Here is a 14,175-nt window from a genome sequence, read left to right as displayed (position 1 = left end):
AAGTGGGCTCGTGCACGCTGAAAGCTCGCCAGGCGCATTTGCGGCGCGCGACACCGCGCTGGCCAACCACCTGTCCACCTCCTGGCCCGGCAGGTGAACCCGTCCGCAGGTGCCAGAGCACAGGTTTACCCGGGTTAACCCAGCAGACCCGTCCAAGCAGGGCAAGCACAGGTGGCACTAATAACGTTTATAATGGCTCTAACTCGCTGCCGTGGCCACTCTATGTCCTTATTCACACCTGTGCTGTGTCTGCTTGGACGAGTCAACATGTCTGCACCAAGAATACTTAATTAAGGAAACAGACCCCATCCCACTTACACTGTAAAAAAGGCAAAGAATTGACTGGTTTGTTGTTTTTATAAAGTTTCACAGAGGTGCTTAAAGACAAAAATGCCTGTCAAAACTAATGCCATTAAAAATGTATGTGAAGGGCCTGCTAATCCAGCCCAGTGACATTTTGGCAAACACAGAAGGTTCAAGTTCAAACAAGGGAAAACCCAAAGTTTAGTTAAAAAGTAACAGTATAGTCTGGTTAAGTTGTGCAAGTCCCAAAAAACTGCTTTGAAGTCTGATTTGTCAGCAATCCCTCTCATTCACATGGCACTTTACATGATACACAATACTACAGTGCTATATCAAACATAATCAGGACCGTTATGTATCCAGAACCAGGTTATCTATCAGAGCTGAACCTCCAGAAAAAAGCCCCCCCTTTGTGAGAATGTGTGTGATGACAGACACCCCTCCGAATGTCCGTTCAAGGGGAACAGTGGGCTGCAGTGTTTTCCCAGTTAACAGAGACGGCAGTGACTCCTTTCACTGAAAACACACGCCACTGTTCCCGTACTTTCTCACACACACACACACACACGCACACACACAGGCATTCAAATCACACCAGCGAGCATTACAAAACAAAGTCTTGATTTATTCTCCTACCATGTAAGGAGATGCATTACACAGATGGGTTGTACATGAAAAATAAAAAACAAAATATTTGATTTGTACATATACTATGTCTTTAGGTAGTGAGATCCATACATACACTGCGTATAACCTCACATACACATACACACACACACACACACACACACACAAGGTCATGAGGCATTCACACTCTTCATCCTTCTTTCACAAGTATGCAGTTTTGTATTTCACTGTACTGACTGTGTTCCTACAACGAGGCTGCACTTGGCCCCTGGTTGTGCCTCTCATGTATTAATCTTACATTTAAATCTGCATTTTTTTTTCAGATAGCAAATGCCTGGTGATTTATTTTTTATTTTGGATGGAAAAATGCTTTGTTCATTGCATAATAAAAAATCTGCATGCTGTGTGTTACTATAGCACGGCTTTATGGTTTCAAAGAACTATAAAGCCCAACGTGAAACTCTTATTCCTTTCCAAGTAACCAAAATGAGTTTAATCTAAACTGTTTTCATTCACACAAAAAATATAAATGAGTTATTTTGCATGAAAAATACTTAACATGATATAAAGTAATAGCAGTATAGATAAATACTGTATATCGTGTAATAAAACTTACATTTTGGTTCACAGTGGCCACATTGAATGAAGGCCATGTGCTATTTTTTGGCTCAGGATTAAGAAATAATGTTAACACATGAGAGGACAAACCTAGGGCAAAGTTAGACTCCACATGTTAATTGATTAAACATCATCTTTCACAGCAATTAAGACCAACGGATACACAGACACCTACTGTAGCAAGACCTTCTTTCAATAATCAAAAGCCAGCAGCCAACAACAATAAACGTCAGCATTTTCACAAAGCAAATCTTAATTTTCCATTTGAACAGCTCTATTGCAAAAGAAATCTGCTGGGTTCACTGTTTTATGTGGTTATAGTGCAGTTATGACCCCACCTCTTAAGCTTTTCTTTTTGAGAGGTGGCTCATTCTTGCAGCTTTGCCCAAGCACCCAGTGAACTTGAAGTAAGTTTACCTGCCTCTATGAAATTTTTTCTGTGATTTTTTCATACCACTCACACTCTGAATAGTGAGAACTTGGAAAATGTGTTTATGTTGATGCACACACCATGAATATAAAGGTCAGTTCACAGTTTCCAACATTAAAAAGCCAACATGATAAAATGCTATACGCCTGTGTTGTTGTCATGACTATCTGTAGGCTACATGCTTGAATGATAAATGTAGAAAATAAGCATATCGAAAAGAAAACCAGTTGAAAATGAAATACTCCCCAACTCTGTCTGGCTTGGGAGATCATCTCAAAATAAATACTAGCGCCTTGACTTCTCAGTGCTTCAAACTAACAATATCAACACAAATGGCATTATGCTAAGACCTCCAAGCTTTTATCTGTGTCTAAAAGGTAAAGTCGCCAAACTGAAGATGCTGCACTCATGCAAAACCATTCCTCGTGTCACTACTGCCATGTTTAACGTGTTGGACTGCACCTGACCTCATTACTGTAGTTCAATTGAAACAGGATCTCCTTAAATGCTTGTTGGTGGTTGAGTCTACACAACGACTTTGAGATGTTCATGTTTTTGTGAGTCATCGTCCTGCAGCTGAACACGGTCGATTTAGAAAAACGGTCAAAGATTCGTCATAAAAACTCCATTTCAAACATTAGAATTTATCAGACTTTTCAAATTAAAAAAATGTAAAAATTGACAAGTTTTGTTCTTTCGAAAAACTCTTCGCTGTACATATGATTGTGCTTTTGAACACACCTGCACAGTCCAGCTGTAATGTTCCTATGATCACACACAATTTGACATATGCACTTTTGTTCCTCTCTTTGCCGTCTGCCCCGCCCTCGCTTTCCCCGTCGTCTTCTTCAGCGAGCACGTTGCCATGGCTACCGTGACCCAGTGCCAGGGGATCATTGGACACCTACAGGACCAGCTGGAAATGTCTGAAGCGACCTCCGATGCTTGTAGTAACAGCTTTATGCCTTGGCTGGTTTTGTCAGTAATAAATAAATAAATATTCGAGGGGTCAGGCGCACAAGAATAAGTCAGGTCTGAGCATGCTCCGTGACCCGTGTCTGATCCCTGAACCATGCTGTGTTGCCAGGACACTGCACTGACTGGTTGTTCCTATGGCGTTCAGTCTATTCGGTTGCCACAGATAGTGAAGCGGTCTATCTCCAGCAAGTCTTTCTTGGGTGTTCTGTGTTTGAGTCCATCTTCTTCCAGTCCTGTGTCAGCGTTGATGATTTTGTCATCGTCCTCCTCGTCCGGCGTCGTCAGGAATGTGTCCGAGTCGCTCTTGGGTAGTGTGGGGGCAGAGCTCTCCGCCATGTTGGTGGGCTGAGAAATGTCTGATGCCAGGGATATACCTCCTTTGTCAGCTGCGGGTTCTGTTGGAGAGAGTTTATCAGCAGAGAAAACATACAATAACAATTCCATTAAGTAATGTCTTAACAGATATAGTGAGAGAGACCGATGCAGCTACCTTGCTGTGCTGAAGTGTGAACATGTTTGGTCCGATGAGCTCTGGAGTTTGCACGGCTGGAGACGACAGAGGGTGGAGGGTCGAAGAGCTTTTCTTCCATGTTGGCCTCTTTGACGAACACGCAAGATCTTCCCAGCAGAACGATACTGTTGAGCACCTTCAGCGTGATCATCCTACACACAAAGACACAGCCAAAACATGTGGATATAACTGACACTTTTTACCTAAAACTGTGAAAACAAATACAAACATTAGGAAACACAGAACTACAAATGCTGCAAACATAATGTGTAATAATTACCCCAAGTAAAACAGCAGCACACACATAAAGGAGAGTGAACCCTGGATCTTCACTGAGCTGGTTACTACTCTGATGAGCTGAAAAAAGAAATGCAAACAAAATCTCAGATTTCTACTGTATACAGATCAAACATCAGAACATACATCATTTAAATGTTTTCGGTAAGAATGACTGACCAGCAGAGCTAATGGAAGAGGAATGAAGCCCATTCTTCTGGATACTGAGTCACTGTAGTCTGTGTAAGCCTGAGAACAAATTGAACAAAATATCATCTAAATGCACAAACAAGCAGCGTTGTTCTAATTATCAACTAATGCATTACTCTTTGCACAATGTTTTTAAACAAAATTATCAGGCAGCATGACTCCACATGCAAAACCATTGTACAAACTTGTCTTTGTCTCGCATTCATTGACAAAATTATCATCCTATGACTTGAACAAAAACAACATTTACAGATTACAAAATGATGTAATCGAAAAACAAAATTTGATAGATTTTATGACCAATATGATTATGAGAAGTGTCAGACAATATAAATGTGTCTACTGTCAAAGATTTTACCCCATTATTTACGCCTTTATAAACTCTGGGTGTATATGGCCATTGTAAGTAAAGCTCTAGGATTAAACAAAAACAAACACTCCACTCTGTTTTTTCATCTTTCAACTACAGAAGCTGACCGTTTAAGGCAGTTTCCGAAACACATGCAGTGTTTTGTCCATTTACTTCTATTTTCTTAAGCCACCTGAACAAAGTAATTCCCAGAAAAATGACTATATGATTATTAAATGACGCTCAGCAAGGAAATGCTGGAAGGCTTGGGGAGAGCTCAGAGAGAGTCCTTGAGTGGCCAAGCCCCAGCCCTGACTTAAACCCAATCAAACATCTCTGAAAAGACCTGAAAATGGCACTCAGCCAACAGTCCCCAGCCAACCTAACCTGCAGAGAGCAATGGCAGAAAATCCCCAGATCCAGATATGCAAAGCTTGTCATGTCATATCCAGCAAGACTCGAAGCTGTAATCACTGCCAAAGGTGCTTTAACTAAGTACTGAGTAAAGGGTGTGAATACTTCTATCAACGTGATGTTTCAGTGGTTCATACAAGATTACATTTTTGCTTTGTCATTATGAAATGCTAAGTGTTGATAGATGAAAGGGGAAATTAATTTAGGAGATATTAGCACAAGGCTGCAACATAACCAAAAGTGAAAGCACTGATGGGGTTTGAAAACTTTCTGAAAGCACTGTAATTTAATTTTGGTACTAAAGTTTGCCAAGATTTTGCACAACAGTTTGGTGGAGAGACAGCGGATATTTGAACCTCTTTCACTTACATTTTTCTGTCGACTGCTGACAAGGTCAAAGGCAAGGCTGGCTCTGTATTCCCCGTAGACCTGAAAATAACACAGTGTAACAACATTTATCAGCCAAATCATTGTCATATCAAACACACATACAGAGTATCTGTGTCATAATGACTATAAAATACTAACTTATTTATTTGAACTCTCTTAAGTAGTTTATCTGCTTGTTATTTACTGTTGTGCAATAATGTAAAGTCAAGGTACGGTAGGGGCAGTGACAGGAGATGGGCCAAAAAAGAAAGAAAAAAAAAGCTAATGTAAAAACACTGCACTCATGGACTAAATGTGGACCAGCATGGATTCACAAGTGCTTGACCACTAACAACATGAGGGAGGTTGGTGTGATTTGGTTTGACAGTTTGGAGATCAAGGGGTTAATCCCTTCCTGGGGGGTTGGTTTCTGTTACATAACCTTAGTTACAACTCCTTGAAGAAAATCGAAGAGGAAAACACACAATTCGAGAAGAATTTTGGCAAGAAATTTGGCGGTGTGCATGGCCGCAGTGGCCCCTTCAGGAGACAGCGAGAGTGAACATTTAGTGTCGTATCCCAGACATGCATTCTGCAAAACTTGCTGGTTGAATAATTCTGAAGAAACGCTCTTTCATCTTGCCTGTAGTACTGTGTATGTACAGCAAAATGTCAATAAACCTGATTTGATTGATTTTATTTGAAAGTGTGAAACCAGTATGGTCAGGATAACATGGCTCAGCTGACTGACAGTCTCTCTGGCACAACAGTGGACAGTATATCTAGTGTGAGTGGGTGGGTGTATGAGGCAGTGTAAAAAAAGAGGAAGAAGCAGAGCAGAAATAATCACTAATTTGTAAAACACAAAATGTTTGTTGTTTTGATGGAGTAAAACAGAATGTCAAAGAGACACAAGAAAGTGCTTCAAGTCTGTTAAGCTTGAAGGTTCACTGTTGAAGATAATCTTGACTCAAGGTCCACTTACAAGATTTTTCTTGACCTTTCAACTGCACCTCACAGCCTTTGTGATGGATGTAGTTAGTACAGTGTCAAATAAGGACATTGTCAACAGATGTACAGTATTATTAGCGATACCTAATGATGGACTGCATTTAGATTTGACTAAAAAAAAAAAACACTAAAAGATTGAAAGCACTTTGTTCCTGGACTAGGACAGTCCTGAGCCATGTTTAATTGCATCAGTGTCTGCTGAAATAAAGCAGATCAAATCCAAACAGTTCTTAAGTGTACTCTCTTGCTTGTTGTCCACCTTGGCCTGCAGGTGTTGCTGCACACCTCTTGTAATTACCTCAGCAATACTCTGTAATGTGAACATTTTTCTACTTATACAAGTCAAATCTGTGTGTGAGTGTTAAATAATACTTTGCTGAACCAGTGATTGACTCTGTTCTAACACATGTGTTGTCAAAATACACAATTTCTTGAAAGGAGTTGAACTGTAGATACTGCAGTTAAGTATTTTATCCCTACCTTCATCAGGCATTGTTATGAGGTAAAAGAAGCATCACTCTGTAGATCTACAATCAGAGTGATCTGCAGACCCAACAACTTCAATAAAGTAATACACTGTCTATCTAACTGAAGATCAGTTTCAGCATTCAGATTGTGAAAAATAAACTGCTAGAATTTAGAAGGCTACACGTCCTATTTAAGTTTGTCACATACGTATTTATACAGTTTTTAAGTATAGCAGCAGGTTATTAAAGGACTCAGGCAAATCAGAACTCACAGACATGATACGCATATTTTTATACTCTATGTGATCTGCACTTGCCAAGATGTCCTTCGCAAATAGATCAGCTAAATATAAGCTTAGGAAAAAGAGGCTGCCTACACTTTCTAGTTTCACCTAAGAATTGCAATCTAGTGACAAATGTCTGTTTATTGATGAATTCATTGCAGCATCCAATTTGCAAAAATGTAAACAAATATGGGCTAAAATAACAGAGCTCAAGTTGTAGCAAGTCACAGCAAGTCACAGCATATCTCACTGAATCCATTCTACTTCCTACTTTCATCCAAAGGGCAAAAGCAAAATGTAAGAGTGGTATTATAGGAAAAAAAAAAATAAACTACTAAAAACCAGACAAAGGAGCTTAATAACTCATTTGACTCTTTGACAGATGAAACTGGTTCAAAGCATTGTAAAAACTACCAGTGGACCTGGAATTAGATTACTTTGTCAAATTGATTTGTGGATGTGTGTGTTATTCCCTTGTTGCCGCACTTCAACATTCACAGGAGGACATCCAAATAAACTAACTGTGAAAGTGAACATGAAGGACTCACATCAGCGCTGATGTCATTGAATTTGGTGATGAAGGCATGCTTGACAACATCCACGGCAATCTCTGAGGCCATCACCATGAGCACATCAGGAAACAACACCCAGAAGTGGTCTAAAAACAAACATCAAAAACTAATCAGCACAATTACTTATAAAGTTAGTTATAAAAAAAAAAAAAAAAGAGTGAGTCAGAGGAAACCAAATGTTCAGCGATGCTGAAAAGTCCTGAAGATGGACCATTGAGGTGTACTGTAATATACACATTAATATACACCAACAACATTAAAAGCATTAACAGGTGAAGGAAATAACAAGAAATATCTTGTTGCAAAGGCACCTGACAAGGTGAGCAGGAAGCAGGAGAACAGGCAAGCATAAGGATCAGAGGGACTATGACAAAGGCGACATTGTAAAGGCTAGATGACTGGGTTAAACATTCCCCTAAGGTCTTGAGGGGTGTTACGAGTGCTAACAAAGGACAACTAGTGAAAATCAAAAGTCATGGGCACCTACAGCTCACTGATGTGTGTGGAGTGTACAGGCTGACCTGCGTCATCTCAATCCAAAGTAGAGCTACTGTGGCACAAACTGCTGAAGATCTTAATTATCTATAATAGATGTTTGGTGCCTGATACCACAAGACACATTTAGAGGTCTTGTGGAGTTCATGCCCCCAAAAAACTGAACTGTTTTCAAAGCACAAGGGGGAGCTGTTAGGCAGCTAGTTTAAATGTTGTGGCAGGTCAGTGTATGGCCACTACATGCCACTGCTGCACTGCTTTCAGTCATGTCACATTCTTTGCACAACACAACATTAGTTACCAGGGTTCCATGAAAATTGCTCCATGTTTCTCAGACAGACGATGAGCAGGAGGATGTAGTTGGTGAACCTCTCTTTTATGTCTGTGGGAAACAAACAAATCAATCCAGGATTAACCTACTTTGCGCTCACTGCTGCTGAGCTCGATTCCAGAAATTTACCTTGCACTAAATCATCAAGTTAAAAGGCAGAGGTACAAAATGTCAAACAAATTTTAAATTCTGTCAAATGTATCGAGCTGCTTGTCATATCAATCACCACTTACCGCTATTTGACATCTGGAAAAGGTTGTTCTTTTCAAACTTCTTGAACACGCTTCCTTTGATCTCCACAAACTAGAGAAAAAAGTACCATGATCAAAGTAATCCTGCTGCATTCACTTTAATTGAGTTAGCACATCTGTATGTGGGTGCCCTATACTTACATTGTTTGACATCATGATGGTGAGAAGGGACTTGTTGTGGGAGTTGAAGGCTACATTGAGAGTTGTGGCCTGAACCATGATGAGGATGGCATGAAGAACTAGATAAAAAGTTGTTAAGGAAAAAAATACTAGGAGGACAACAGTGGAAAAACATTCTGCTGTGTATTAATTCCAATGTACGCTTATTAAAATTATCTATGAGCTCTGATTAAAGCTGTGGTGGGTTGCACCAAACAATATTTATTACTGAATAAAATGGTGAAAAATCACCATCAAAATTAGTTAATCTTTGACATCGTGAAATAACTTGTTTTGTCTGACCAAGAACTCATATAAAACACTGACTACAAATACTGATTACACCTTCCAAGCATTCTTGGATGAAAGACATGACAAAAAAAAAACAGATGTCAAGGATCATCTGCTTGTGTTAAGAAAGCAGATTTCATAAAATTCACATATACTGACAAATAAACCTTTCCTGCCATTTCCCATTACTTATTTTTATGTAATGTGCTTTGTTATGTCACCTTTGTAACCTATATAAGGGAATATGAATATGTATACATAGAAATATATACAAACACAGATTTTGGTAACTGACTTTTCTTTTCCTATCTGTGACCTGTGATCTGTGTGTTTTCCATTTTTCTTTCTTTGTGGCATTGTCCTTCCTTTGGTTTTTGATATGTCCATTTTCAATATCAATTTAAAATCTTAATTTAATCCTGCAATGGCCCTTGTTTTCAATCAAATTCAGAAGAACATTTACCTTAATGATTTGCCGATTCCTAACATTGTCAGAGATAGCTGACTAAACAACTAGCTGTCTTTAAAAGCTGTTATTTTCTATATTCTGTACTCTTTTTTTGAGTTAGCTCATGTGGAGATATGCAAACTGGCCACAACAATCACAGGTCAGTCTCCATTTGAGGATACAGACGTAGAGTACAGCCATTAAGAAGTGAGGAATCACGCCTATGTGTGCTCTCTTCTTCTCCTTGGGCTCTGTGGCTGTCCAGTAAAGAGCGTCCAAGATGTCTTGGCCAAATGATGAGAAAAGGCGGTCTGCCACCTGAAACCACAGGAAAAGCAGGTTGACAAGCGGGCAAGATAGTGAATGAGTTGGTGGCTGCCAGTACAGTGTCATCAGTTAATTATTCAATCAGGTAAAAAGACTAGGAAGTATCATGTGGGTGTACCTCTAACATGTTGTAGATGATGTAGAGTTTGATGACAGACTGCCCCCTGATGAGGTGGTACATCATGGAGTAATCCACGTAGCTCATCATTGAGTAACAGAGCACCATAATGAAGCCTTTCAGCACATCGCACACCTGGGCTGGCTGGAGCAAGCGGGAGCCACTACATCACACATGCAAATTACACATCAAGAAAATGTTCACAGAAAGAGATCACTAGAGGAGAAAGAACAGAATGCAGGTTATTTGCAAATGTTGCTTAGTCTGAACAAAGTCAAACAGAGCTCTGCTGCCCTCCAGTGGTTAAGAACAAGGTTGCAGAGTTTTCACATTTGAACCTACCACTAAAGATATTTGTATACATTTTTGATCATGTCTACCTACAGGTGGATTCGAGTGAAATCAGACCTCATGGGTTTTACATACTCAGTCCATTTAGTCCAGATCTGATAATAAAAATATCTTCTCTCATTCTCAGGCGTCAACAGGCACCACCACAACCCTGATGTCGTTTCAGGGTGTAACAAAAAATCTCAATATTTTTTCAGCAGAACTCTCGTATTATGTTTGACCCTGTTGAGATCCACTGTAGCTAGCAAATTTTCTCCCAATTCTCAACAGTAATCAGTACATTTACTTTTCTCTCCCCCTTCCTCTTTTTCCATTTTGTGTTGTCTTGTTTTGAGAGTAAGACATTTTCCCTTAATAAACAACTTAAGAGATCGCTCCTCAATCGAATATCAACAGTGTTAATTAATTTTCTCTTAATCAACAATAGATTGATCACTGAATCAGTTCAACACCAGCTTGTACAGATGCTCTTACACTTTCCTTCACAGATAAAACATTCAGTTGATTTACAGAAAATGATTCTTCTTTATTGATCATTCTCATAACCATCAAATCATTCGATGTTGAGGATTTGGTGCTTTTCCTCGTCAAACATAGAAAACTAAATATCTTTGTACTGTCAGTCAGACAAAACCAGCAACCCCAGAACATGACCCTAGGCTCTAGAAAATTGTGATGGGCTTTTTTCCCCCCTATTTACTCTTTTATGAACGGACCAGTTCATGAAAATATTAACTGATGATGAAAATAATTGTTATTTGCAGCCCTAACCTCCCTTTATCACTTCACACTGCACAGAGGATGGATAATTTATCTGGAACATTTGGACACCATACAACCTACAATAATGCAATCTAATGCAATATCTGCACTAAATATAGCCTTTTATAACTCCAACAAAATCAGAGTTTAGCTCAAACTGTATGAGTGGTGTGGATTCAAATCTACAAGGATTTTTGTGGTTTACATAAAACTTGTATTGAGAAGGAGCTTTTAATTATTATTTAAATATTGCTGATTAATGGCACTTTTAAAAAAATACGCATCAGTTATACCGAAGCAAATATGTTACCTGAGGCCACAGCATGGCACTGTGAAGAGTCGTAAAAGGGCCAGAATCACCCTGAGGGGTAGCAGGGTGAACACATAGAGAAAGGCATCCAGACAGAGGAAGAAGCCAAATGTCATCAACTAAAGAGAAGCGATGAGAGAAAGACAGGGAGCAGAAAAATATATGTAATAATTTATTTGTGACAATTATCAAATTTCTCTGAACGAAATGTTTTGAGTGTTTACCTTCTCCAGCTCCTTGGGGATGCGGAGGCAGGTGTAGACCCTCTCTCTGCGCTCTGTGTATTTGGCCTCATTGTGTTCTAGGAAGTAGCCTCTGGTGAGCTCAGTAGTTATGAATCTGACCAGAGACAAGTCTAGAGATTTGCATAGACAGAAGAAAAACATTGAAAAGTTAGAAAGTGACATTACAAACTAAACAAATCCCTCTTTATGCTTTCGATGGAGCTTGTCACCATTACCTGGCTAGATTAAGGGAACTTTATCATGAAACCATATCTCTCTAATGCCTTAATTTAGAGATTGCCAGTAGCTGCTTGGTTAAGCATTTCCCCTGCAAACTACAAACTAGACTCCCTGATTTATAAGCCATGTAATGTAAAATCAACATTCATATCAACATTGTATTTAAAGTTCAATGAGATAAGAATTAGCCAAAAAAACAGTAAGAAATCAGCTGCTACAACAGCTTCTAATCCTCTGGGAACAATTGCACGACACTTTGAAACGTGGCTGCAAAGATTTGTTCCCATTTAGTCACAAAAGCATCAGTGAGTTCGGGCACTGATGTTAGGAAATAAGTCCTGGCTCACAGCTGGAGGTCCAGTTCATCCCAGAGGTGCGAAGCTGCTGGATTGGGCTGAGCTCAGGATGATCTATAGGCAGTGTGGTTCCCTTGATTCCTTTAACATGTTTAAAGTACCTCAAGTCTTGCAGTATGTTAAAGTTGTCTGTTAGTATGTTAATATGCTCCTTATGTTACCTCAACCTTGCGTATGTAGTTAACTATGCATAATGGCTATTCTGTTTGCACAGATCTATTTACCTGTAACTCACATTAAATGGTTTGTTCCCTATAGTCATATAAAACTTCCTTAATGTTCAAACTCTGCAGGAGCCCTTCAGCGGGACCCATTAATATCCTGTGCTCCTTGTATCTTTACTGCACATTTCAAGCAGTTGCGCTCACATGGCAATCAGTGCAATCTAACAAACTGTCCACAATAATATACAAGCTGCATAGAGTTTTTTTTTCTGGCTCTGGAGAAGCTTTATGTGTCATTGTTTCCCTGGACCCATAGAGTCTGAAAAATGTGTATGCAAACCTATATCAAGTTGCATTTTGCACAAGGTTTCAGAATGGAGAATTACGAATAAAAATACGTGCATATGTTTAATCAGTTTAAAGTACAATCAACATTTTTGAAATAACAGGAAAATGCATAGATTTTTTAAAAACAAATCAGGTAACACAGACTCATTGCCTTTACTGTGTACGGACTGTGCTGTTAATGCCAGCTCATCATAAGCCAAAAACAAAAAAACCTGATACATAACAGGGCTAAATCTGCTCCTGTTAAATTCCTAGGTAAAGTAAGAAAAAGCAAAAATGAAAGTAAGGATGAATGGTTTCCATATGAATGCATATGCTGCTTAACAGACTGAGCTTACTGGGACAGTTCAATATAACACAGCCATTGCTAGTTTAGTGGCAGCACATGCACCTTCCGTGCAATAAAGTCAATAATGTCTGCTGTAAAAAGGGGCCATTGTTTTGAAAAAGTCTCAAATACCCAATTTTAATAAACTGCAATACTTAGTCATCAGAGTACCCTTCGAAGCCAGAACACACCTCTAAACCAGAAGCATATGGACATAGGTGTCCATATACTTTTGGCCAGAAACAGTATGTCCTGTACCTACTCAGCAGCACCTCTGAATGCGCCTGTGCAAAGAAACAGCACGTCTAGTTTGACAGAGGAGCAGCAAACTGGCCTGTTTGGACTTCTGCACGATTACGTGCAGCTAGGCTATGGCACTGACAGTCAGGAGTCCTACTGCAAGTTATAATTTGAATGCACGTCACATAAATTAGCCACCTGGTGTCACTTTAGTTGAGCTCAGCTGTTAAATAAACAGCAGTCAATGTGGTAGCTCCAGAACATCCCAGGATCAAGTGCAAACTCAGAGCGCCGCCCAAAACTGCACAGGCTCAGCTGACTGAAATTTCAACTGCGTACCGAGGCAGTGCTACTGTGGCACAACGTTATCTAACATCAGCTGTTTGTCAGTAAATAAAAAAACAATCACTTTTTGCAGCTAGCACGCGCTGTCAAACTGGGGGCTGCGTGGCTAGCTCTCACCTGACAGGTTGCGTTTCTTGCCTTTACTGCCGCCGTTTTTGTCGTTGAAGCCCAGCGCTTCCGTGGCTCCGTCTTTGTCCTTACTCTTGTCTGTCGTGGCGGCCTTTTTGTCCCTCTCCCTGCCCTCCTTCTCCTTCTCCTTCTCCTCTGCCAGACCTGTCGACAGCGAATCCGCCATCTTCGCCAAACGGTCTCAGCCTCAGCTGCTGCCTGGGAGACTGCGTCACACGCGCTGACGTCATCACGCACCGTAGTTTTAGCGGTTCACCAGCAGATGTCCCCAGAAACTCCAAGATGATGTCTATTTACATAAATAAGGCATATATATATATAAACATAATAACAAACTACCATTTATATAAGTAGAACTGTCCTTCTAAATGCACAACCATCTTTGACCCGCTGACTCCCTGCCAATGTCAATGTAATATAATGTAATATTTATGATGTGGTTTATTGTTTATTTTATTATTTTTCTTATTATTATTATTATCCATCCATTATCTATACACTGCTTCATCCTCACAAGGGTCGTGGGGGGCTGGAGTCTA

At 39.8% G+C, this 14,175-nt stretch overlaps 1 protein-coding gene across 1 annotated transcript; it reads right to left on the bottom strand.

The window, feature by feature from the left end:
- Positions 1 to 907: 907 nt before the first annotated feature.
- tapt1b (transmembrane anterior posterior transformation 1b) lies at positions 908 to 13,814 on the bottom strand. Its single transcript, XM_008292985.1, has 14 exons — positions 13,625 to 13,814; positions 11,487 to 11,617; positions 11,263 to 11,381; positions 9,840 to 10,002; positions 9,577 to 9,712; positions 8,638 to 8,735; positions 8,479 to 8,548; positions 8,216 to 8,296; positions 7,396 to 7,505; positions 5,086 to 5,145; positions 3,924 to 3,992; positions 3,748 to 3,824; positions 3,447 to 3,619; positions 908 to 3,351 (listed from the first exon to the last, which is right to left on the bottom strand). Exons 1-14 carry the CDS (start codon positions 13,800 to 13,802, stop codon positions 3,098 to 3,100), a joined length of 1,719 nt encoding a protein of 572 aa, XP_008291207.1. The 5' UTR covers positions 13,803 to 13,814; the 3' UTR covers positions 908 to 3,097.
- Between the last annotated feature and the right edge of the window lie 361 nt (positions 13,815 to 14,175).

This window comes from Stegastes partitus, unplaced genomic scaffold, assembly GCF_000690725.1.
Source record: "Stegastes partitus isolate 25-593 unplaced genomic scaffold, Stegastes_partitus-1.0.2 Scaffold850, whole genome shotgun sequence".
NCBI lineage: Eukaryota > Metazoa > Chordata > Actinopteri > Pomacentridae > Stegastes > Stegastes partitus.
Note: the sequence above shows the minus strand (reverse complement) of the source record. Positions and strands in the feature narration are given on the sequence as shown.